The following is a 27,301-nucleotide window of genomic DNA, read 5'->3' as shown; positions in this document are numbered from 1 at the left end:
CTGCAGAGGAAGGAGGCAGAGCAAGCCAAGCCAGCCAGGTGGGTGGAGAAGCAGGGAGGTGGGTGGGCAGACCCTCTTTTATTTCTCTTTCTTTTTTTCTCCAGTCTTGATGTCCGCAAGACCACCAACTTCGCAAGTTGGGTGTTCCGCAACATTACCCAACAATTCTTTTTTTTAAAAGGCAGGCAACAAACAAACAAACACACACACACACACACACACACACCCCCGACTTTATTAACAATTGCTCTATCACTATGATCTCCAGACATCTCATCAGAAACATTGGGCTACTTCAAAGTATCCCAAAAAGACATGTAAAAAGTGGAACTTTTTAGCATGGGCATAATTTGGGCTAAGCTCCAATGTGCAGGGGGGAACCTGAATAATATATGGAGTGTACCTCAATATCTCACAGAGAGGTAAATCCTCCCAATGTGAGAACACCCACCCACCACTGCTGGGGTACTTGGAAGTAAACTTGCCGTCTGGGAACAGCCCGGGTTTGGAAACAACAGTGAAAGTTGACACAGTTCTCAGTAGCATAATTTTTATTACATCATTTGCCAATTATTTTAAACGTTTTGCATTTGTTTTGTTCATTACCATTTTACCAACCATGACCTGACTCCAGCATATTCCATTAGTGCGAAACTGGCATTTTCAATTCTTTTTTTTTCCCTTTTGAAACTTTTTTTAAAATAAAGCAAGTTCTACAGTTTAAAATTGAGAATTCAGTGATGGAAAACTAACAGTAGCCTCCCCCCACCCACCCTGTGCAGCAAAAACCCACCCCCTTGATGTACTGGTCAGAGTTTGTTGCTTACTCCAACTTCCAACGCTTTCCAAACGCATCACCCCGCACCCTACAACTTTGTCCCCCCTCCCCTCCCAACCATAAGAGCAACTGAGCATATGAAGGCAAAGATAAGACTAGTAAGACATTATATACATCATCTGTACCACAATGCTATGTTCCTAAGGCATGCTGTCCTACACTGGATGAAGTTGGAAAGTGGCCTGATAATCCAGCTTTTGTTCAAGAGTATGGCGGGTCCATTCTTTTGTCGTCATCCTCGTACGTTTCCACCACAGAACTGCCCTTTAACCCCTTTAGATGGCCACTGTGACGGTTTCTCTCTCAGACAGCTGTACTACTTTTCCAATCACCATTGAATACATTGTTGGCTCTGTGTTCTGCAGTTTGGTTTTGTGATGGAAAGTGGATTCCAGTAAGAGGCTGTAGCTGCTTTTGATTAACAGAGTCATGAGAACAAGAAAGTGCTTTGGAGAACAGAAGTTGATGTGCACAACAGGACAGCGAGAGAGCTATTTATCTAGGGCCATGTAAGATATCTAAGCTTCCTGTGAGTAGAAAAAAAGTCTCAAAGAGACTGTCTCTTTTGTACATCTGCCTATGACAGCAGTGGGTGTCTGAGGGTACCAAACATTTTGTGTGTGCCCTACAATGCCAGGTGGTGGCAGAAGTTTCAGAGAGCCATCCCTGTCCGTGTGCCCCACCCCCCGCACGCAATCGTCTCTGGTTTCTAAGTGCTTATCCTGATGGAAAATGCCTTAGCTCCTCATTGGACAACAAGAATACTTAAGTCATAGTAAGGCTCCCTAAAGGCTCCCTCCAGGTGCGAACACCACAGTTCATTGCTGAAGTTCTACTTTCACTCCACACAGTAATAGCCAGGTTACACCTGCAGAAACCACATGGAACATTCCTCCAACTGTATGCCTGTACCAGTTTAGCACGTAAGTAGAAGATTATGTGCTTGAATACCTCATCTTCCCCTGCATGTAGAAAACTAACCCTGGGCTAGAGAAGAAGTCTTCTCCCTGATCTGCTAACTACTACATGCAGTGAGGTTTTTGTTCTAGTATTCAAACATGCAACTCCTCTGGCTACATTCTCAAGCAGTACAGATTCAGGACAACTATCTGTGCAGGTAGTTTGGCTCTTTGCTTAACCTGAAAGCAAGGACCCCAGAAGACCTCAGATGCTTGTTAACTTACCTCTTCTTTTGCAGCTATATAGGAAATGAAATAGAGCCCTACATTAGCAATTAGCCACATCTCTCTCCTCTCCTTCTTCTCATCTATGAAAGCTTTGGTGCAAAGCTTTGTGCTGCACTGGTTTCTCTAAGGGAATAGGAACATTGGGTAGGGCCGTAATTTTGCTGGTAGCATAAATAACAGCTCCTTTGTTCCCCAACCCTCATGTAGCTGGGTCCAGCAAGACATTACAACTCTTGGTTTGTGACAAACTATTGCTGAACTATAGAGCATTTCTTCTTCTAGATTTCAAACTTTATTTTAGTACATTTCTTCTTCTCTGGGCCTTCGACCTCAAAGGTATTTCTGGAGTCCTCTGAGCTGGCAGAGGCCTAAAGGCCTTCGCACCGTGTTGCTCATGTACAAGAACCAGCATCCGTCTGTTACAACAGTTGCAAATGTTTACCTTACAATCCTAAGCAAAAGCTGGAGACAGTTTTGCCTATGTTGCTATTTGCCACCATAGATGGTCCCCAAGAACCCCTGGTTTCTTGCCTGGCTACATGTTCACAGTCAGCTAGACTGCCGCACTAGTGCAGCTGCTGGTTTTTTGTTTGTTGGTTGGTTGGTTTTTTTGCAATTACCTGTGGGAAAAACCATGAATCCGGTCTCTTTCTTGCTAAGGATAAACTTAAGCAGAAACTTCCTCTCATGCAACCTTTCTGGGCATGTGGAAAAACACCCCCATGACCTGAGTGTGGAAGTAAGTAAAGGTCCCCACAAGGAGGACATGTGTATGTTGACAGCAAAAGACAGCTGTGAACTGATGCAGGCGGGCCTGAGCTAGCAAAACTAGCAAGAGTACAGTAGACACAGCAAGCTATGAAACTCCTTGCTTATGTGGTGGGGGTGGATGGGAGGCTTTAAGCCACGGAGAGGGGGGTTAGCCAGTTCAAAGTCAGATGAAACAGGGAAACCGGATAAATGAGATGGGTTGCATCCACCCCAAGAGAGGTGAGCTTTGTGGCTATCCTCCCCAACCCACTCAAGAGGAGTGTTCCCTTTTAAGAAGGGGTTGAAGGACTACAGAAAACGCCCCTCCAAACCTCTCTCCCCTGGAAACAAATATTATTTACAAGTAGAATCAGCTACATATGAGACAAGGCTGCTTTCTATTTTCCTTCTGCTGCTTCTCCAGCAAATCATTTTTGCTCCAGAAAACAGTATCAAGAATTTGGAATTTAAAACAAAACAAAACAAAACAGACTTCGAGGCTAAATTCTTCTACAACCGACCTAAACAATTCTGGGCTCTGTACTAAGTAGGTTAGAATAGTCTTTTGCCAACCACATTCTAATTTAAACATATCACAATAATTTTTAAAAAAGGAAAAGGACTATTACTAAAAATAAAAAGACTCACAGAGATTTATTTAGCTGACACATTATGAGAGAGGGGAGAAAAAAAAGAGAACCTCCTTCCTGGCTCCCAAGGCATGCTGGGAAGGTGGATATGCTACTTTCCCTAATGCATGCTGGGAAGGTAGACACCAAAGCTGCCCGGCTTAGGCACGTGGCAGCTGTTACTCTTTTCCATCTTCCCTCCTAACTACTGGGGGGTGGGGGTGGTAAGGGGGAGATTGCCAATAAGTGTTTGGTTGGCTGTATGCTGCACTTCCCTGCACTGTGCAGGAAGCAGCAGCGGAATCAGAGTGAAACAGGCAGATGCACGCAAGAGGCAGTGAGAAAGAAAGAAAAGAAATTGTGTGAAATAGAGAGATGAACAACCATAGGAAAGTAGAATAATAGCGTTGCCTTGTTGCAATGCCCAGGGAGGTTTAACCAGAGGCATTCAGGTACAGCTGACTCTTGAGGATGTAGTCGATGACTGGCTGAGACAGGTAATCCACAACATGTCCATCACCATGCTGAAGAGCCAGTCTGTGAAGGAAAGAGAAGGGTAGGGTTTAGGGGAAGAGAATAAGTCCGCTCACGCTGAAACTGGCAGCATGCAAAGGCCAGCCACTCCAACTGAAGATGGACTGCCGTTTCTGGGGCTGCTCCTGAAGAAATGGATTGCTGGGAAGATAGGGGGTGGAGAGGGGTGGGGAGCAGTGCTCTCTCTAATTTTTTTCATCTGTGTACGGAATGAATTTTCTTCTGGGCAGCACTATCAAAGCAGTGTGCGCGCACATGCATTCAGAGTGGGACCGTCCTGATTCAATCGGAGTGGGATCTAAAATTAACTGAGCAGACATTAAAAAAACAAACAAGCACACCTTAGAGGGAACACTGGTGGGGAGGCAGGGATGAAACAAGTCCCAGGAGGATGGGCAACTCTAAGAGCAGGGAGGGGTCCTCGATCTCCAGCCCCTCTGCTCATAGTGTTCAAATGTAATGCACCAGGCCCAAGATGATGTCTAATACTTGAATGGGAAAGGAAGGGGACATTTTTGTTTTGACAGGATTCATTCCCTTTATACAAATAAGCTACAAATCTTATACAAATAAGAGCTATTCTTCATAAACAGCAGTGCCTGTGGTAAAACACTCCCTCAACTGTACCACTTCAGACTTCAGGTGGAAGAATTATATGGCTGAATAGATGGAAACTAGATGTTGACAAGAAAGGCTCCAGTCTATCACATCGCCTGCTGTTTGTGTAGACCAGCCCAGACATGCCTGGGTAACTTCTCTGGCACTTGTAAAAACAACTATGAAAAAAAAGGTTGTGCCATTTAAGCTTTATTGCTTATAAGCCGCCTTTCCTATGCTCTCAAGGCTGCATACAGAGAGCTAAGGCTGGCAAATGTGTTCCTTAAAATGATCCACTATCTTATCAAAAGAGTTGCGAATCCCCACCTCCAATTCCACAAGTAAGCACCCTTCAAGTCTGCAATGAAATTATGCAATTAAACAAAAATTATGTATTTGAGAGTTACCAAGGCTGTAACCTGGAGAGAGAGAGAGAGAGAGAGAGAGTGTCTAACTGTAGCTTCTCCTGCCCAAGTCCTTTTGCCCACCGTTCCCTCTTGCTAGCTAGAGAAAACTGGACTTTTTTCTTCCAGAATATGGATTCTCAAATTAGCAATTGGCATAATAAGAGTCTTGAATAAAGGACTGCAGTTTTGGGGAGGGATGGACAAGGTAAGGAAGCCCTCTTTGCTTTTGTTTCCTGTACAGCTAGCAAACATTGCCATCTCCTTGAAAAAATTCCCCTCTGCAAACTCCTGTGGAAATGCTCCTGTTAGGGAATGTTCCCATTTTTACTCACAGGACCCTCTCTCCCGCTTCCCCAACTCACGCACCTGCTTTTGGTTGAACTGACAATGGCCATGGGGTGATTCACATCATCTTTCACAACCAGAATATTGTTCTGTAGAGGAACCAAAGACAGAGCATTAACAAGAGTCCTTTCCCATGCTATACGATTATGAAGGAGGAGGGTTCTGCTCTGAAACATTATTTCTGACTGAGCACAAGGGGCAGAGCTTTCTCACTGGTGATAGTATCCTCACATTGGTTCACAAAAATAATTGCTCTTAGCGCTAGGAAAATGGATGTTTTTCTCCCTTTCTCTCCAGTAGCCATTTTGCGGGGGGTGGGGGTGGAGACACAATGTGTTTACCTGCCAATAAAGTTGGGCCACTTTTACATGCTTTTTTGCTGCTCTCCTATTCATATTTGTTTTTAGTGACATTATTCTTTAAAATTGACAACTATAATGAATTCTCATCATTTTGATGTTGGTGTGGGATGTGGGAGTGCAGGGGATGACTTATTCTATTATTATTATTATTATTATTATTATTGCTTTGGCCTTCATGGGATAAGGGGACAGGTTCATGTGTGGATCGGTAACTGGTTGAAGGACAGGAAACAGAAGGAGGGTATAAATGGACAGTTTTTACAATGGAGGGAAGTAAGACGTGAGGTCCCCCAAGGATCTGTATTGTGATCAGTGCTCTAATGTGTTCACAAATGATCTAGAAGTTGGGGTAAGCAGTGAGGTGGCCAAATTTGCAGATGATACCAAACTATTTAGGGTACTGAAATCCAAAAGAGATTGTGAGGAGCTCCAAAAGGGCAACAAGATGGCAAATGTGATTCAATGTTAGCAAATATAAAGTAATGCATATTGGGGCAAAAAACCCCAACTGCACTTATACACTGATGGGGTCTGGGCTGTTGGTGACTGTCCAGGAGAGGGATCTTGGGGTCATGCTGGACAGCTCATTGAAAGTGTCAACTCAGTGTGTGGCAGCTGTAAAAAAAAGGTCAATTCCATGCTTGGAATAATTAGGAAGGGGATTGAAAATAAAACTGCTAATACTATAATGCCATTATACAAAACTATGGTGCGGTCACATTTGGAGTACTGCGTACAGTTCTGGTTATCATATCTTAGAAAGATCATTCTAGAACTGGAAAAGGTGCAGAAAAGGGCAACCAAGATTATCAGGGGCCTACAGTACCTTTCTTATGAGGCAAGGCTACAACACCTGGGGCTTTTTAGTTTAGAAAAAAGATGACTGAGGGGAGACATGAGAGAGGGCTATAAAATCATGCATGGTGTGTAGAAAGTTGATAGAGAGAAATATTTCTCCCTCTCTCATGATAACAGAACCAGGCATCATCTCATGAAATTGATTGGTAAAAAGTTTAGGACTGACAAAAGGAAGTACTTTTTCACTCAATGCATAATTAACCTATGGAATTCTCTGCCACAAGATGTGGTGTAAGCTAACAGCCTGGATGGCTTTAAGAGGGGTTTAGATAAATTCATGGAGGACAGGTCTATCAGTGGCTACTAATCTTGTGGCTATAGGCTACCTCCAGCCTCAGAGGCAAGATGCCTCTAAATACCAGTTGCAGGGGAGTAACAGCAAGAGAGAGGGCATGCCCTCAGCTCTTGCCTGTGGGCTTTTCAGAGGCATCCGGTGGGCCACTGTGTGAAACAGGATGCTGGACTAGATGGGCCTTGGGCCTGATCCAGCAGAGCTATGGTCTTAAGCTTGCCTGTCATGTTGCCTTTTATAGACATCCCAAAGCTCACCTGCTTTATTTCTTTATTGCATGTGGAGGATGGACTGTTTAAACTAGTATTTGGAGTCCCGTGTAGAGAGGTAGTTTAGACAATCCACACACACATATCCCATGATCAAGTAACATATCAGAAAGGTGTCAGAATGTCTGTGAAAGGTATCACGGTGGGCACACGACCTGTGCTTCCCTTTTAATCATATGGGCTAGTTCCTGGACCACAGGGGAGAGAAATATCATCCAAACCAGCCCACTACCTCAACTTTCCCTCCTGTCCTGCTGACTGACACAGTTACAGCCAGGACATCATGTACTTCTCTTTATAGCTGCAGAAAGTTTTTTAAGCCACAAGTGTGAAAACGCTGTTGAAATGCACACAATATGTTTTGCTCTGACTACTGAAGAGTGGCAAGTCATCACTGCAGCATGTTACAGCCATAGCTCCAGAGAGCTCACCCTGCTTTTCTTCTTAAAGAGCCATCAGACCCCAAAGGTGCTCAGGATTAGGAGGGAAAGGAAGCAGACCAGCCAATGATGTTAGACAGGAAAAGCCAGGCACAGGAGAAGTATTCTGTAGCTCTGGCAAAGCATCTCACTCCATTTAGTATGCAAGGCCTTACTTTGTACTTGCGGAGTACTGAGGAATGGTTCATAATCCGGTCTGTGTCAACACCGTCTCGTGGCACGACAACAATGCCAAAATCCCCAACTATCACCTCCATCTGTTGTAAGACAAAAGAATACCTTTTAGAACAGGGGCGGGGAGTCTATTCTTGCAAATTGGCCAGTACGGCCAGAGAAGAGTGTAGTGGTGGTGGGCAGCAGCAGGAGTGGCTGGCGAGCTGGTCATTGGGGAGGGAGAGGTGGGGGAGGCAGTCCCAATCGTAGCTCTGTCCCTGGCTTAACTAACAAAAGGCTTAACCAGATGCTTAGTGGTTGGAGATGGTGAAGGGCTGGTGTACTTCAAGGTGCCCTGGGGAAATAATGCACACATGTGCGTACGCACACACACACAAACACATAGGAATGCAAATATGACGAATAATTATCTACCACTTTTCAACAAAAAAGGCCACAAAGCAGTTTACAGAGAAATTAATAAACAAATGAAATAAAATGGCTCCCAATCCCCAAAGGGCTCACAATCTAAAAAAAGAAACGTAAGACAGACACCACCAGCAGCCACTAGAGGGATGCTGTGCTGGAGAGGGATAGGGCCCGTTGCTCTCCCCCTGCTAAATATAAGAGAAACATCACTTTTTAAAAGGTGCCTCTTTGCTCAGTTAGCACGGGTAACACACACACACACACACACACACACACACACACACACACACACACACCCCGATCTACCCCTCTGATCACACAGTGAATGGTGGCCAGTGTCGGGAATAATGTTCAGGTTTTGGTTCACTGTTCCTAAGTGCACTTGTCCGCATAGGAAGAAGGTACAGCCATTCATTTGTACGAGAGGAAATAAAAAGGTGCACTCGGGAACAATCGTGGGTAGATGTTAAACCTGCTTTTGAGGAGTACCCAAGATGAGGCTGGCCCATTCTCAACTGGTTATCATTGAACCTGTCCCATCAAAATCCCCGGGAACTACTGAGAACCGAGCCCAGCCCTTATCTACATACCCATCTATCTTCCTCTACATCTCTCCCTCCCTCCCTCCCTCCCTGGGGTATGTTTCTTGATATGATGCTCGTGTGAAATAGAATCCTGGAAACTGGCTTTCACATATCCACTGAAGAAGAGACAGAGAGAACCCATTGCCCTTGCAACACTCAACACAACCAAAGTGGACAAATTCTAGGGCAGAGGTTGTACTTTTTTAGCACGCTGGGTCTATGGTTTCTATGAAGTAGAAGAGCTAGTGGGAGGCAGGCAGGCAGGCAGGCGGGCAATCAACCTGTATAGTGAGAAAGGGAGAGAGGCCCATGTCCAGGTTCTACTAAATCCAGTCACAGCTCTCTAGGGACCGGAAGGGCGGAGAGAGGAAGGAAAGAGTTTGATTGGTGTTTCAGTGCTGAAGTACTCTGTAATATGGATCCAAAGAACACAAAAACTAGGCCATTATACACAGTATTTCCTGTTGGAAGTTAAGGTTTTCTCCTTAAAAACAGGAGGGGCCTTATCGCTCTAGTAGGCTTATCTCTGAGTTTCCAGCTTGTTTCCTGGCTTTGCAAAAACTCCTCTGAGAAACCATCCCAGCCTTGCCTGACTGGGGGAGAGAGTTATCTTTATTCCTTTATCCTCTGATCCTGGGAACCTCCGTCCTATGCTGATAGGAGCAGAGCTCGACTTTCTCTGCTAGCTCTTCATTCTGGTGATCTGCAGAAAGAACGACTGCTTCCTTACAGTACAGATAATGGTGTGCATGTGTGTGTCGCCATCTCTCCCTGCCGACCTCCTCCCAACCACATGCGAAGTTGGCTTGAAACTGCAGGCTCAGGCAGAAGAGAATGTCTACCGATGGTAAAGCTTGCAACCCACACTCAAGACAGATGATGTGGGAGCAGAATGACATCCCCACTACACCCTGCCCCAAACTGCCACAGATGAGAGTTGCACACATACACGGCATGCAAGCTATTAGCTCTCTCCCACTGAAGCAGGGATGAAAATGGTGTGTGTGTTGTGTGTGTTGGTGGGGGGGGGGAGTACTGGAGAAGAGTGGAGAATCACTGCAGCCATCCTGAGCCCACAGGTCAGGACTGGACCTGAAGGCAGTTGCTGCGGCCAATGTGCTGCAAAGCAAGATGAGGGAGGGCAGCCTGCCTGGCTGAATGTGGGGGCATGCAAAGATCTTCCAGGCCCCTTTTTGGTCTGACAGCAGGGGTCAGCTTCAACCCTCCCTACAAATGAATGAATGGGTCATGTTCTATTTCTATTGTGAGTTCTTTGGTGACAGGGACAAATAAATAAATTTTATTTAGTTCTATCTATGTAAACTGCTTTGGAAACTTTAGTTGAAAAGCGGTATATAAATACTGGTCGTATTTGTATATATCCTTGGGCCTGATCTTGCAGGGCTGTCATTAAAGCTCCAGGCAAAGTGAACTGCATTCTCTTTGAAGCTGCAGGAGCTTTCCCAGACAGCAGACTTTACCGTGGGCTTACTGCAAGGCTTTACTGTGAGTTCGAATTTGCCCCCCCCCAAAACCAACGCAAAAAGTGGATCAGGCTAGGCTCTAACATGCAATGAAAAACCCGAATTGTGTGTAATATGCTCCCCAACATCTCTCACGGACTTTGGCGCGAATCAGGCTGATGTGCGAACGCAGACCCTCCATTCCAAGTTAGAGGTGACGGTCAGAGGTGAATGACCTTAAAACAGTGGTACATATGCTGGTAATCTCCAGGCTTGACTACTGTAATGCACTCTATGTGGGGCTGCCCTTGGACGTAGTCTGGAAACTACAGTTGGTACAGAATGCAGCAGCCAGATTGGTCCCTGGGACAACACAAAGGGACCATATAACACTGGTTTTGAAAGAATTGAATTGGTTGCCAATATGATTCCGGGTGAAATACAAAGTGCTGGTTATTACCCATAAAGCCCTTTACGGCTTGGGTTCAGGCTATTTAAGAGAGCTCCTCCTTTGTCATGAACCCTGCCGCCTTTTATGATCTTCTGGAGAGGTCTGGTTATGGTTGCCAGCAGCTCGTCTGGTGGAGACTTAGGACTGGGCTTTCTCTGTGACTGCCCCAGGGCTTTGGAATATGCTCCCTGCTGAAATAAGAGCATCTCCTTCTCTGTTTGTTTTCAGGAAGACCCTCGAGACTCTTCTGTTCTCACAAGCTTTTAATTAGAATTTTAATAATTTGTTTTATATTGTTTTATTGTGTTTTATGTATTTTAACCTGTGATTTTTAATATTAAAATTTGTACACCGCCTAGAGATTTATATATTGTATGTATGTATGTATGTATGTATGTATGTATGTATGTATGTATGTAATTTTATTTTAAAAAATCACTTAAATAACTGCTCCAGGGATAAATTGCTACTTCAGTGGGGATGAATAATTTTGGCAGGAAAACTGGGCTCAGAGAAAAACTGGACCTCACTCTTCCCCACTTGCCCCAGTCCTGACTGACTTTGGCTCCTGGATGGCTGCTAAAGATTTCTTTTTAAAAGAGGTACTTCCGGCTGGAAGCACACATATATTAGCATGTCTGTGTAATTTGGTCCTGACAATCTTGTCTGTGGTTCTGCTGGTATTACTCTTTCCTTGTAAAACAGCATGCAGCAAGTTCTACCACCACAAGGTTGCTTATGGAAACCTGGATACAGCTTATTGAATTGTATGATTTTTTTTTTATTGCAGAGGACGGCTTTCTCATTTTGGCACAACTGTGATCAGAATGCCTCTTTCATTCAGTTTGGAGACTGAAGTTAAGTCCCTGATTTTGTGCTTCATTGTACTTAGCAGCTCTCACATCCTGAGTCTCCAAGGATGGAGGAAAAGGATTTTGTAGCTATTATTAAGAAAAGAACTTGACGAGTTTGGGGGTGGGTGGCTTCCCTCATTTCCTGCAGTAACACAGAAATGTTTCTAGCCATATTTGGTCTTATTAAAGCTCTTTTAATCCACATGCTAAATCTAGGGCTAAAATTATGTGACCGTCTCTTTCTAAATGCAGCAGTTTGGGATAGAGTCTTTCAGAAATGCCTTAGAAAGCACACTCTTGGGACCAGCAGTCATCTTGCTTCCAAGATGCCTCTGCCACTCAGGCTGCAATCCTAAGCACACTTGAACTCAGTGGGAATTGCTCCTGAGTAGGCATGCCGAGGATTAGGGCCAAACTAGACATGGCATGGAGTTTTGTGACTGGAACTCTCAACATGGTCTCCGCCCCGCAATGCGTATGCATGCACATGCAACTGTGGGGGAGGTAGGCATGATCTGGATTGGGAACATGGCATGGGGGAGGGGTTACCCATGCCAACTTGCTAACAATATTTCCCTTGATGCTGCTATTAGTCACAGGCAGGAGAACATAAAGGCACAATTTCTGCATGCATGGTATGAATAATTTGATGAGTCAATACCTCCAGCCCCAGAGGCAGGATGCCTCTGAATATCAGTTGCAGGAGAGTAACAGCAGGAGAGAGGGCATGCCTTCAGCTCCTGCCTGTGGGCTTCCCAGCGGCATCTGGTGGGCCACTGTGTGAAACAGGATGCTGGACTAGATGGGCCTCGGGTCTGATCCAGCAGGGCTGTTCTTACGTTCTTAATAAGCAAAAAATGCACTCTTCTTTAGACTGTGCTTTGTTTAGGGTAACCAGGTGCAAAGCACTATCAACCTCCTATACTTGAAACAGAAGTGGGAATTTGAACCGATGCAGCTTTTTTTAATCTTTGCATGCAGGGGTGCCTTTTAGGGAAGGAAATTTTTCCCTATCTTGCATTTCACATCACATGGGATTATTCATCAGGATTACCTATTCCTTTGAACTACTTAGCACTTCCACACATGGAATGACTACTCTTATAAAACAGGCCCAGACAATGTTACTTTAAAATGATTTCTGTTAGTTTAGAAAAGGACAAGGGCAGTCCTTTTCTAAACTCACAGCAGTTACAGGGGATTCTGATTTGTATTGGGATCATGGTGTGCAAGGGAGAGGTTAATCCTTTCCCTGCCAGCATCTTCCCTTCCAACAACTACCTCCCCAGCTGCTATTTGCCACAAACAACTGCTTTGGAGGCAAGGATGTTTGACAGGAAAATGGCACATGGTGCAGAGGGGTGGGGGTGAGGAGGCTAAAGCTCCCTACGTCATGGTCCTGATCCAGACTGGGATACCCCTACTTTAAAAATACTGTTAGTTTTTTAAAGGGGAAGGGACAGTCTTGAAAATATTTTTTTAAAAAACAATTTTAGTGCAATGGGTAGTATGAAAGCTAAAAGATGCACATTCCATGTCATGTGTAGTGGTGTTTTTTGTGTTTTGGTTTTTTTAAAGTTGGTTGTTTTGACCTGTGTTAGGGCAGGACCCATAACTCAATGGCAAAGCACATGCTGTGCAAGTTGGAAGTCCCATTTACAATCCCGTGTCTTCAGCTAGAATCCCAGGAGGAAGAAGGGCTAGGAAAAGCCCCAGCATCACACTTTGGAAAGATGCTACTCACCAAAGTAAACAGTCCTGGACTGGATGGACTAGTGATCTGACTCTGTATAAGGCTGCTCCATATGCATCGATGACATTACTGCCATCACTGTGAAGCAGAGCTCACCAGCGGCAACATACACTGTATCCTCACTGTTTAATTAGATTGAAGAGTGGTCCTTTGAATCTTGTTGCAAATCTGCCCAGCTACAATCTTGCTTCCGTGGCAAGCTGCACCTTTTGAAATTCCCTCTTCTATACAACAGTTAGAGTGTCATTTCTCCTTTGTAGCTGGTCACTCTCTCTTTGTTAGAATCTGAAGTGGAGGCAACATTCATAGACAAGTTCAGGGTCCTCCAGCCTCAGAGGCACAATGCAGGGGAGTTGCATTGTGCATATTAGTTACAGGGGAGCCACAGCAGAAGAGGGGACATGCCCTTACCTCTTGCCTGAGGGCTTCCCAGAGGCATCTGGTGGGCCACTGTGTAAAACAAGATGCTGGACGAGATAGGCCTTGGGCCTGATCCAGCAGGGCTGTTCTTATGTCCTTATGGAAGCAGACAGAATGGGGTTTCCTAAGGCACAGAAATCTACAAGGAGGATCCTTGGTGAGGAAAGGATGCTGAATGAATGAATGAATGACCAGAGGAGTTTTTGAAAATGGAGTGAGATGTGGGGGAAGAAAAAAAAACCTGTAGTTGCGTCCATCTCTGGGTAACTACTCACGTCGGCTTCGTTCCATAGGCCTGGGATACAGAAGGACTCCAGCAAGTCACTTCCACAGAGCAGCAAGATTCGGAGCTCTGGAGAAAAAGGGACACAGAAACAGATACAGACACAAACTGCTGCCCAGGGGTCACTCATATGATAATCTCATTCCCCACCACCCAAAGGCTTGGAAAGAGAGAAGTGATTAAAGGAGGAAGAAATGAGGAGACTTTGGCACGTAGCTGTTGGCCACTTTCTGGGCGGTATCCAGACTAGCACTCCACCAGCACAAAGCTCCTTCCTCTCCCCGCCCCCCCCATTTGCTTTGTGTTCTCCCATCCCCTGTAACCACCCATGCGGCATCACACACTGCTGCTGTGGGTCATTTGACACAGATTTTCCAGTGACACTGGAGACTGAAGTGATGAGGAAGTGGCTTCCATGCACACAACAGCATGAGAGCTGCTCTGGATGCTGGCCACTATTTTCAGATATGACATACATCATGTTCTTGTACATGTTCCAATGTTGTGCAGAAATGCCTAATTACCTGTGCAAACTCTTCCTGGAGTGCTGCAGTACACGAACCTGCTGTGAAGTCAGTTATGCATACTGGCTAGTTCTGAGAGTAAAGGCACATCATAGACATCCTAACAGATGTCTTATGCACTTACTTACTGGAGGGACTTGCAGGAATCAGTCCACTTCTGAAAAACTCTCACATCAGAAGTATTCCTAAAGGAAACTCACTGTTGACTCCACACACAGACCTACTTCCCTACATGTTCAAATTCACATCGCCTGCAGGCGTTCTCCCAGGCACTTCTGTAATTATGTTGTGCACTGTTGACAAATTGCAATATCCCATCAGAAAGGGGGCTGCATTTCAATGTACATGCAAACTGTTCCCTATAGAAATGCTTTGAGAGCTGAAGTCATTGAAATGACCATTCCAAACTGTGTGTCACTCTAATTTGTGCTGTTCCCAAAGAATCAGATAAACCACTTCTTAACTCCAGTGGGAATGTCCTGGTGCTCCAAATAACTTCGGATGCATCACATTTTCTTTTGCACAAAGTCTCTGGGACTAAATAATGACGTTTAGTTCGTCTGACGATACTCGTTCCCAGAATCTTGATTGTGCAAGAGTGAAAAACAATCCCTGGCACTTAGACCATGCTATAGCACTCACAATTTCAGTGCTTGGTAGGATCTGAAATCTCTCCCTCCCTCCCTCTCTCTTTCTCTCTCTCTGAATTCCAAACTTTGGCCACCAGAGGGAAGCAGAGGCATTCAAAAATCCCATGCCTCTAAGATTATATAGTACAGTTGAGGTAGCAATGGTGATCTGTAGCTAATAGGAAAATTTAAGATTTTATGCTACATGTGCACACTTTTGTGAATGCCAGAACACCCAGAGCTACATCAATGAAATCTGACAGTCACCCAAATACCAGCATTCTTTGACATAAGTTTGAAAGGTGGGGAAATAACGTATTTATTTTCAGACTTTTGTGAAATTAAGGTGGGACCATGAATTGAGAGTTGGTGTAGCACCGTGGCAGAGAGACTGAGCTGCAAATCAAGACTTCACTGATCTGAATCTCACAGGGTGATCCCTCTCAGTCTCAGCTCCCCAGCAGGTAAGAGGGAACATGATAAAGGAGTATACAATTATGCATGGTGTGGACAGAGAGCGGTTTCTCCACCACCCCTCCCCCTAATAATATTAGAACCTGGGGTCATCATCAGAATGCTGCAAGATTCAGGAAAGACAAAAAAAGGCACTTCTTTACACAACATGTAGTTAAACTATTGCATTCTCTGCTGCCAGATGTGGTGATGGCCACCAATCTAGATGGGTTTAAAAGGGGATTAGACAAATTCATGGAGAACAGGGATATCAGTGGCTACTAGCTTAGATATATGTATATTTCCATCAGAATCAGATGGGACTTTGGGGGGGGGGCTTGCCCTCTTTCCCCCACTGTGGGCTTCCTAGATACACCTGGTTGGCCAGTGCATGAAATAGGTTATTGGACTAGATGGGCCTTTGGTATGACCCTGCAGGGCTTTTTCTTAGGAACATAGGAAGCTGCTATATACCGAGTCAGACCATTGGTTAAGGGAGAGGGTTTCAGTCTTGGGTCCCCATATAATGTTGGACTACAACTCACATCATCCCAGCCACAATGGCCAAAAATGGATAATGGCAGTGTTCCCTCTAACAGGGATTCCCAGATGTTGTTAACTACAATTCCCAGAATCCCCAAGCAAAAGCCACTGCAGCTGGGGATTCTGGGAGTTATAGTCAACAACATCTGGGAATCCTTGTTAGAGGAAACACTGGATAATAGACATTGTAATCCAACAGCATTTTGAGAACTTTGAGAGGGACGTACTTGGAGTAAGAGAGCCTCAGGCTGCCGGGACAATTACCAGTCATGGACCTCACCCAGTTTGGGCAATGGCTGGTGGAGCAACAGGCTAACTTCACAAGAGAACTGATGCAGCAGGCTGCTGAATCGGAATTGGTCAAAGGGATTTGTGAAGGATTCACAGCTTGAGTACCCATTGCTTAGGTGCTTGGGGTGGGGCAGGGGGCTGAGGCTCCGGGCAGGAGCCCTGCTGCTTCACTGTTTTGTCTGACCAAATTGACGGCCGATGACGATGTGGAGCTGGAGGAGGCAAGAGCCCAATGAGTCCTCATGGGACTAGGAAAGTGGCACAACTCTTGGTTCATCTGTAAGTTTAACAGGCGGGCCAGGAAGGACATTAGGAGCCTGCACTCCTTGGCCAGTGCTCTGAGTCCTGGGGGTACCTGCTGCCAATTTCCCCATCACGTGGGAGTGTTACAAGAAGCTTCATTCCATTTGGTTGCTTTACTGATTTGGTAGAAGAGCATGCCATTAAGGGAGGAAACCTTTGGGGAGAGCTAGGGAAAGGGTTTTGTGCGAACCCTGGGCATCTGCTTTTACCTCACCCAACAGCAGTTATAATACAGCCTTAACAAGTCTTGCAAATAGGTGCACAAAAAATTACTAGCTTGCAAAAATCTTCGCTAGCCATCTTTACTTTATACTATGGATATCTGTAGTAGCAATTTTTGACACATCAATAGCCTGAAAAGGGCAGTGGTGTGTGTGTGTGTGGGAGTTCCTTCAAATTATAAAACGTCCCTGCTCGCTCACCTGGGGTGAGTGAGCAACTGACTATTTACTATACATCTGGTCTAAATTTAGTCTCAAGGCCAAACTACACGTGATGTTTAAAGTGTTATTAGCCCTGACAGTTTTTCTTTAGTGAATAGCAGCTGATACGGATTGGGACCATATCATACAGCAAGGTTAAAACCATCTAAAAGCCCCCCCCCCCGCAACCCCCCAAATCCCATGATCTCAATCAGCAGTGGGGCCTAATCCAGCTGCTATTCGTGAATGAAAAGATGAGTAATACTTTTGGCATCATGTGCATTGTGGCCCCCTGTGTCATCTTGCCTGACTGGAGCCAACACTTGATCTGATGGTCCCCTGCTGGTGAACAGAACAGTCCCCCTCTCCTTTCGGCAAGTATTCCCACCTTTACTTATTTGTACGTGCCTAAGGCGATGGATTATGCTTACAAGTTGCTCAACATCCACATGACACCGCTGGGGGAAGTCATCTAGAAGTTTGGGCTGAGGTGTCATCAGTATGCTGAGGACACACAGCATACCTACACTCAGCAACCCCTCACTCAGGGTTGGCCCAAGTGCTGGAGGCAAGGTGCCAAATTGTGCCTTGCCCTGCATCCCTCCTGGGGGCCAGCCCCCTTTCAAAACTCACCCTTGCAAGCTTTGAAAACAGGAACATAGGAAGATGCCTTGGTATAATGGAGCAATGGTCTGACTTGATCCATTAAGCCCAGTATTGCCTACACTGACTAGCAGTGGTTCTTGAAGGTTTCAGGCAGGAGTCTCTTCCAGTTCTACCCAGAACTGAACTTGCACTATGGCCTCAACCCTGGCTATGTAATATTCTGCTCTTCTTCCATTTGCTCTGAAGATAGGGAGGCCTTTGTTCAGGACACCCCTCCACAGGGCGCCATATTGTACTGAATCATTGTAAACCGCTTAGAGAGCTCTGGCTATAAAGCGGTATATAAATGTAAGTGCTAGTGCTATTGCTATATTAAACCGGCATTTCAAAACACTCCCAAGAGAGATTTTAAAAACAGCAATGGTGCACAGCACTTGTGCTATAGCCACCATTTTAAAAGGGGCCAGTTCAGACATTTTGTGCAGTGGCGAGTGGGCCCAGACTTCAGAAAAGCATGAACCTGCAATGGTGAGAATCAGGTCACACAAGAACTAAGCATTTGGGTGTACAGATGAATGCAATTCACCCGATTTCCTCAATCCTTCCCCCTCTTCAGCATGAATGGTGGAAGGAGGGAGGGAGGAGGGAAGGAGGGAGTTTGTCAGCAGCCTCTTCTTCTCGCCTTCTGCTTCTTGCACGGTAGGAACATAGGAAGCTGCCATATACTGAGTCAGACCACTGGTCTATCTAGCTCAGTATTGTCTTCACAGACTGGCAGCAGCTTCTCCAAGGTTGCAGGCAGGAATCTCTCTCAGCCCTATCTTGGAGAAGCCAGGGAGGGAACTTGGAACCTTCTGCTCTTCCCAGAGCGGCTTCATCCCCTGAGGGGAATATCTTGCAGTGCTCACACATCAGGTCTCCCATTCAGATGCAACCAGGGCAGACCCTGCTTAGCTATGGGGACAAGTCATGCTTGCTACCACAAGACCAGCTCTCCTCAAGCAGTGTGAGAAGAGTGCTCTTTGTAAAGGCTGCAAAGGTCAGATGGATTCCCAAGATGGTGGCCGTGGGAGGCATCCTGCCACCCTGTTGGCGCTCCAATAATCTGCCACCTGAGGAGGCCACCTCACCAAACTTCATGGAAGGACTACCCCTGCTCCCATTTGCTGCATCTGATCCCAGGGAGGCAGTGGAGACTCTGGACCAGTGTTGGGAGGCGGTTTTGAGAGGGATGAACAAACTGAAGCTAAACTCCAAAAAAACAGAGGTCTTGCTAACCAGAGGAAACACTGACTACGTTACTGGCAGTAGACTTGTCTGAAATAGGGTTGTACTCCCCGTGAATGATCAAGCACACAGTTGGGAATTGTTATGGGTGCCCAGATATCACCGGTGGCCAGGAATGTTTTTGCCCAACTTTGGCTGGTGCACCAACTGCAGCCCTAGCTGGACAGGACAGACCTGATTCCTGTGACACATGTCTGAGTTACATCTAGACTAGACTACAGCAACACCCTCTACGTGGAATTGTTTTTGAAGGCAGTTTAGAAACTGCAGCTGCCACAGAATGCAGCCATCACCAAAGGACTGATGAAGGTGAGTTGGATGAGGCCAATATAAGACCTACCCTGCATGAACTGCATGTTGGAGATGGAGTTCCAGTGCATCGACCTTTTGCACCTACTATCCTATTGACCACTAGGGGCACTGGGAGTAGATATAGTGAGTGAGGTTCTCCTTAACTGTTCTATCTGTCTCTACGATCCCTGATCTGACACTTCCGCACTTCCTGTGCTGCTGAGTCACAATCCTTCCCTTCCTCCTAGAGAGCAGATGGAAACATCTCTCTCCTTACCTATCCACTATGTAGTCCTTTAGATTAGCTTTAGGTCTTTCCTATACAAGTGTACTTAACCAATAAATACTTAGCACTTAGTTCTACAAGGATCTCCATGTGTTTTCTCTAAATAGCTGCAATAACTAAACCATCCTCTGCTACCCACTCTGTAACTGGAGTGTGTGCCCATTCCTTAGTGCTCTGCTGTTTTGCCCACTGGGCTAAAAATTAACAACCTCTGACACTGCACTGGCTGCCGATTTGTTTCCAGGCTGTGTTTAAAGTGCTGACTTAGGCCTCTGCATCCTAAATGGTCTGGGCCCACTTTTCCTCAAAGTCAGTCTGCTCCTTTAAAAGTCCCCAAGATGCTTAGATCAGTCTTGGATGCCCTGATTAGAGATCCATGTCCGGGAGAGAGCCAACCTCCACCAGGTTCCCCCAACCTCAGTTTTTAAACAGAAGCTAAACATATGTGTATTCCATGAGTTCTTTTAAACATGTTTTCATCAGCTAAATTATGGTGGGGTTTTATCTGCTGTTTTAGTGATCTTAGTTAATTTGTAATTATTGTTGGATTATTTATGGATTACTTCAGTCAGGAAAAGGCATACATACATACATACATACATACATACATACATACATACATACATACAAGCAGTACTTACCAATCTCTTCATATCTCATTACTGTACCCAAATTTGCATTTTCATCTAGAGAGGGAAAGAAACATGCTAGAGTTTAGTTTTACAAGACAAACCAGCAAAGGACACAGCTCTCTCCCCACAGGGAGATTCCACCCACTCACGGTTTAAAACACTGTTTGTTGCACCAAAACACTGCACCATCCATGCAGTTGTACAAGAGTCCTCTTGCACAAATGTTGGAAATGGCACGAACACAGCTGCTGCAATGGAACCATTATTTCCATTGGCCATATCATCATACAACTGCGTTCATGCAGTTCCTGACGTTTGTGCATTCCTGCGCAGCTGCGTGGATGGTACGTCAGGAGCACGCAGCAGTCCACACAGGATGCTGCATCGTATGTGGGCCACTATTTCCAAGTGCTGAAAATGCAGGGAAACCATTACAATTGCAAGTAACACAGATGCTGCCAAGCCCCAGAATGTTACCAGATTATATAGGCCTGGTAAAAAGTTTCCAGCTGGGAGTGGGACGTCTGAAGTCAATCTGATTTCATATAGAGAGGACCAGGGCAAGGGGGAGATGTCCAACACCTGAACTATCATTTTAGACCTAGTTAAGATGCCCAAGCAAGTTTGACCAAGTATTGCCAAACCAAATCAAGGGAAGTTCACCCATCTTTAGTAACATTTCAGCTCGTACACAGAAGCTAAATGCCACTAGCTCAGCTACTGACATGCTTCCTCCTGAGTCCTGGAAGATCCTGAGTTGGATGTACACTTCCCAGGAAGCACCAAGAATGTCCTACAGTAGCACAACCAGAGCTGCCTTAAGGTAAAGTGTGCTGTCAAGTCGATTTCGACTCCTGGCGCCCACAGAGCTCTGTTGTTTTCTTTTGGTAGAATACAGGAGGGGTTTACCATCAGCATCTCCTGCGCAGTATGAGATGATGCCTTTCAGCATCTTCCTATATCACTGCTACCTGATATAGTACCAGCGAGGATTCGAACCAGCAACCTTGTGCTTATTAGTCAAGCATTTCCCCACTGTGCCACTTAAGATGACTATCATCTGCTGTATGTCAATGCAAATTCACTGTTAGCTGCATTGATTAATATACAGACTCTCGAAGCCCAGAGGCCCTGGAAAAAGGGCAAAGGTGTATTGAACGACAGCCAGGAAAGAGGATTATTTCAATTGCAGGTCACAACATTAAATGTCTCAACCAGTTAATTAAGCAGTGTTTCTGTGACTTACCCACAAAGGTGAAACGCTCCATGGGTGGGCGAACGCAGCAAATCCTGCTAAGGCTTTCTCCCACCTTCCCCAAAAACTTTGCTTAAAAAGAAAGTGGGGCGGGGGGAGAGACACATTAGGGTCTACTACAGAGCAAAAGCAGTCTTGTGCTTAAATTGAAACAGCAAATTTCACCTCAACTCAGGGGCTTTTCCACATCTGAAAATAATAACTTTTTGACTTGTTTTTTTTAAGCCTTAAACATTTTATTATGCTGATCTCTTCGGCAAAAAGATTAACATTTCTGTCATCATAGTTCTGAATTCCATTCCCCAAACTGTATGATGGAAACAATGTGTAACCACATTTGGGTGCAATCACTAGAATGTGAGTTTCACCGTGATATATTTATGGCATACGTGTAGTAGCTTCGCCGTCTTGCAGTCAAATCTTAACCAGGTTTATCTGGAAGCAAATTTTGCTAATGTTAATGAAAGCCGCTTCTAGGTGCATAGGACTGCAGCCTGAGGAAACAAACTACATGCTGCATAAAAATGCATGCAACAAAGCCCTGACAGTTTTGGTCTTTGAAAAATAAAAATAAATAAAAATGAAAAGCTGCCTTGGGCAGCTAAGAACACACACACTTAATCCTTTCCTTGCCAGCAGTTTTTCTGCTCAAAAGCACATCTCAAGCTATTCCCCAGGAGTCGAGATGTATATTTACATGGATAATTATATGTTTGTACACGGATTATAATATATCCCTGCAGGGGGAAGACAACTCGGAGTGTGTGAGAAGAGGATTTTGATCAGAAAAACAGTCGACAGAGAAAGAGTTAAGCACACACGCATGCGCACATGCACACACACACACACACACACACGCCACCACAATTCATTCAAAAGCATGGCTTCCCAAGCCTTCTTTTCATTTTTATAAAAGCTGAGGCATTGTTACAAGCATTGGCATGTATCGTGTGGTTTGTTCTGTAAAGCCTGATCCTAAGCATGCTTACTGAGAAATAAGGCTGTTCAGTGGGACTTTCCCAAGTAAATATGCATAAGATTGCAGCCTTTGTTCATCTGATACAGATTCCTATTTTATGGATTAATATTTAGGGTGCCAGTTTAATCTTAAGGATTGTGGTCCAGTTCTAGTTCCATGCAACTAGTCTTGGACAGCAGAAAGTGATCTTCAGTAGTGGTACACATCCTCATCAGTCCCCAAAGCTATAGTTAGTGGAGCCCAGGTGACCGTCTCTCAATGTGGATGCAGACATGCACTTGCATCAGCTGTGCACATGAAAACCTGTTTCCACCTACAGATCTTGCAGACTTTCCCCACTGTGCCTTCTTCCTTTTGTTTTGGAAGTGAGATCTCTTAATGCACAGTGCAGGGCTTTCTAGGCTACAGCACCCATTTCCTGGCACTGTCTGCATGTGGATGCCCACTGAGCTCCATGTTTGCATTCTTTCTGCCAGAGGGCAAAAAGAAAGCCCCTCACCCGCACCATCTCATCTCAATCTGGCTTGAACTGCAGTAAACAACTGTTGGCCATGGAAGGGGGATATGTATCCCCATGAACGTTTTTAAAAAACAACAAAACCTCAAATCCAGCCAGATGAGCATCATGATGCCAATGAAGTTATGCAGCCCAGATGCACTCTGACATCTGCATTAGCTGCTTTATGTGTGAAGGCTCCTGGGTGTGGATCTCCCTTGCCGGATCAGAACAACTAGTGCTGCTGTTGCTGCTTTAATCAGGTATCAGATATTACTCAGGTTTTATACTATGTGTTGCTATGATGGAGTTTATTATTAGGCTATTGATGATACTAATTGTGTTGATTCTGTTTCTGTGGTGCATATTTTTGGAAAGATGACTAAAAATGTTTATTTATGAAATTAACATTCAGAAAGCACTGTGCCTCTCAGTGTCAGATGCTGGGGACGAGGGCATTGGGCTGTTTGCTCTTGGAAAGAAGATGCTGGAGTAGATGGAGCCTTGGTCTGGTTCAGCAGGATCCTTCACATGTTGTTAAGAGGTATAAACAATCCGCCCCGCTTCTAGTCTTGTTCTCACTTGCCTGTTTGTGTCTGATTTTCAAAGTGCCCCCCCCCGAAAAAAAATTTAGTTGTTCGCTGAAACCACAGCACATCTTAAAACTGTTTCAGTTCTCTCTTGAATATTCAGACTCTTCTTAATTTGTGATAAGGTCGCAGCCTGGAGAGTCCCTTGAACCTTTAAATCCACTGCTGAGTTGAGAGAAGAGACAGCCGAGGTGTCTCCCATCTATTTCCCTCTCACTCCATTCAAGTGTCCTCTCTTCCCCATTTGCTGTAGCAAGCAGACATCCAAGGGTCCCATACAGAAGCTGGGGGATAAGGCAGATGGGAGGACTGGTGGAATCGATCACGGATATCTCAACATGCCATTCAGAAATAGAGGGGGGCGGGTGGAAATACGTACAGAGGGCTCTCTGGGTTATGCCTGGAATATCCAATTAGTGACTATTAGATTTTCCCTATGAATAGGCTGTGTTTTGAAGATCTGTAGCAGTTGGGGGTTTCTACAGTCTCCTTAGGGCACCTTTGAAGAGCTTTGCTCCTTTCTGCTAGGACCTACCTGCAGTGGGCTTGTTGGAAAGGTTGCTGTTCTGATAGATAGGCTGTGGGGACTCATTCTGAGGCTGTCCAATCACTGGGGTCAGGGAAGGTGTGTTCACATTGGAGAGGATGCAGCCAGTCACTCGCTAGAGGAAACGACGGATGTCAGTTGGCATTTACACATTCCTAGCTCATCAATGGCCAATAGAAAAAAGGGGCATTTGAGCATGCTAGAGTTATAAATCCTTTCTCTGGCTGACATCTTAACTGAATTCCCACTGAAATTAAAAGTTAGGCATGCCTAACCTTTCCTTTCAATTTCAATGGAACTTCCTTGAGTAAATTAAGTCAGGATGTCAACCCCCATCCACAAAATATATCACAACACATTCTTGCGACACATTCCCGTATCTCACAACGCGTCCTTGCCTAGGACCTTTGCTCTGCCAACTCCACCACCCTCAGCTGCCCAAAGGTCTCCTGCTCCCACAAACAGATCTGCCATTTCTCCCTTTCTGCCCCGTATGCATGGAATGCCCTCCAATATGTCACCTTTTTCTCTCTTCCTCATATGATGCCACCTTTCTCTCTTCCTTCAAATATTTCCTCAGAACATACGTCTTTCACAAAACCTTTAGCTCTCAGTAAACACTCTCTAAGTATGTGTAACTGAAATTGGCAACTCCTGAAATCCAAAAATATTGTTATCTGAGGGGTACCTGGAAGCAGAGTCCTATAAGACTTTGGGGGGAGGTGGGGGGGTAGAGACTAAGGAAGAGGCCTTTGGGGGGGCTGTGGTACCCCTCTAAGGCACACTCTGCCCAGCAGAACCTGCTCCGATGTCATTCCAGCACCAGGCAAATACCTTTTTATTTCCTGAGGCTCTAAAACCTTTTAAGCAGCTATTGATTGTTTTATCTGCTGTGCTTTGATCTCTGCTCTCTCCTGCTGTATTTACTGCTGCTTAGTTTTTACTGTTTTGTATTTTGAATTTTAAACATTATGAGTCGGCCTGAGGAGTCTTATGTGCTGAAAGGTAGGGTAGAAATCGGTTAAACAAACACATTGTGCAAAAAACTGTCTAGGAGCCTTTTAAAAAAAAAAAAGCAGAGCTACTGTCCCATTCTTTTCTGCTCCCTGGCCTAAACACAACCTCCAGCACCACCCCCAAAATGAGCAAGGCCTACCCCCACCCCCGCTTATTGGTTGACAATCCTATGTGTAATTGGAATTATCAGTATTCCCCTATTATTTTGTTCTGTCCCTCCCTCTGTCATCTCTCCTACTGTTAAAATTTAGACTGTGTGTTCCTCGGGACAGAGATCATTTTTGCTTGCATTCCTCTGTAAAGCACTATGTCCATGGAGGGTAGCAGTAATGTCATATGATCTAAAGAAAGATCACAATACAAGAGGGGGTTGGGTTGCTTCGCTCTTGAGGAGGACAGCACTGAAAACTGAGAGGCCTTTTGGCCTTTAATCACCTGCTTACAACTTTCATAATCACCTGCTTACAACTTTCATATGCAGTAAGACGAGGGCAGGCAGAAAGCACACTGTAGACCACTAGTGAACTACAAACCAATTTCTGGCAGACCTCCTAGGACTGGGGATTCTTGAAAATAATGCTTGACTCATTGGACTTTGATCTGGTCCATTAAGGAATATGTCCTTACGAAGAGTGCAGACTCAGGATCACTGAACAAAGACTAGTTATGTCTTAACTATGCACTCTTGCTTTATATATTTAAACACACACCAACTCAATCAAGGGGACTCTAGTGAGAATTAGCAGCACTAGCCCATGTAAAACTGAATTCAGACAAACTCTGCTGCAAGAAAACCTTATACATGACAAAGGAATATTAGAATTCTATATGCAGTAAAGTCTTTCTGGCCACCAGAGGGTGCTCAATTTTCTTTTTATAAAGGAAGTGCATTTTACGATCAAAGGGTGAATACATCTACCGTTTTAAGTGTAGTTTTGTTGTACTGAGTGGCCGTTGGCTGTAATAAACTACTACTACTAAAAAAATCTACCGTTTCAAGGCAAATAACTAACACTGAAGTTAATACATTTGTCTCACAAAGCAAAAATGTCATGTTGAACTCTTGTCTTGCATGTAAAGATCTGTATTGCAGAGAGGCATCATGCAGTCAGCCTGAACTGATACTGCAATTGTACAAATTTCAGGACTGTTCTACAGTTCTGCAAACAACACTCTCTCCAGCAACTGACAGGTAAAGATATTTTGGATAAATCCAGATTTGAACCGGTTTAGCAGTCATTCCTTCTCCTAGTCTACCTACAAAACTAAGTGATGGACTAGGGATCTCTTAACATCCACAATCCCTCGGATTCTTAGGCTAAACCATGGCAGCTAGATTTGTATTAAAATGAGGTACGTCTTAGTAATTTGCAGTAGTATCAAGAGAGCAATGCCACTGAATTCCAGAAATAAGTGGAATTTGATAGTGGCTTGGTTAAGCTGCCATGTTGGAACTAGACTAGGAATTCACTGAAATCCAAAAAGTTCCGAAGGCATTATAGTCTGCACTGCATGTCTCCTGTGCTGATATGGTAGGAGGGATACAGGATGGGCATTATGGCCAACAAACACTACTGGTCTGAGTCACCAAAATCACCAGATTCCGGTCTGCTTTGGAGGCAAACCCAGGAATGAAGATCTGAAATGAATCCTGGCAGGTCACAAGGGGCTGGAAGTTCACTGAAAATCCAACTCAAACATTCTGGTCCACTTAACTTATCTGAAGAGCAATGTACCAGTTCTACCCATCTGTCAAAAGGACTTCATGTCCCTAGGACCAATAGTGAAGCTTTCAGTAGATCCGCTGCAGCACTCTGAAAGAGTCTGGTGCTAGAATTCACCAAAGGGCATGGCAGGGAAGAGGCATGCTAAGAACAGGGTGTGCAGGAGAGAACAGGAAAAGGTAATCCAGAAGAACACAATCAGCTGCTCATGCTGGAATGCTGAACAGAGAGGACCTCCCAGGAACAACTGGGGGAACATTTGGCCTGTGATTTTAAAATGTCTAGGGCCAGGCCTGTTTGTGATTGCCCACCTAGCTACTGTTTTCATAGTCCAGAACAGTTAGAAGAAAATAAATGGAGGCTTGGAGAGTTTTGTTTTGTTTTAAAGAAAACATTTGATTTCATTTTTACTCTGTGAATATGGGAACAGCAGGTAGATGAGCAATCCTAAGTAGGGCCAGCACACTTTTTTATTATTTTAAATCCTACTACCAACATTCAGTTTTTAAAATGTTACCTGTGATCTGG

General features: G+C 44.8%; 1 protein-coding gene across 2 annotated transcripts in view; it reads right to left on the bottom strand.

Moving 5' to 3' along the window:
* Window positions 1–533: 533 nt before the first annotated feature.
* NMNAT2 (nicotinamide nucleotide adenylyltransferase 2) overlaps window positions 534–27,301 on the bottom strand; it is a 120,980-nt gene continuing 94,212 nt past the window's right edge. For both annotated transcript variants that reach the window (XM_053248069.1, XM_053248070.1), the window contains exons 6-12: window positions 24,021–24,147; window positions 21,412–21,492; window positions 20,175–20,219; window positions 13,891–13,967; window positions 7,664–7,765; window positions 5,309–5,376; window positions 534–3,941 (exon numbers count right to left, since the gene is read on the bottom strand). In XM_053248069.1, coding sequence (XP_053104044.1) covers window positions 3,839–3,941; window positions 5,309–5,376; window positions 7,664–7,765; window positions 13,891–13,967; window positions 20,175–20,219; window positions 21,412–21,492; window positions 24,021–24,147 — 603 coding nt within the window. In that variant the 3' untranslated portion in view covers window positions 534–3,838. The remainder of the gene's footprint in view (window positions 3,942–5,308; window positions 5,377–7,663; window positions 7,766–13,890; window positions 13,968–20,174; window positions 20,220–21,411; window positions 21,493–24,020; window positions 24,148–27,301) is intronic.

This window comes from Hemicordylus capensis, chromosome 4, assembly GCF_027244095.1.
Source record: "Hemicordylus capensis ecotype Gifberg chromosome 4, rHemCap1.1.pri, whole genome shotgun sequence".
NCBI lineage: Eukaryota > Metazoa > Chordata > Lepidosauria > Squamata > Cordylidae > Hemicordylus > Hemicordylus capensis.
The sequence above is the reverse complement of the archived record's forward strand: the minus strand, read 5'-3'. Positions and strand labels throughout refer to the sequence as shown.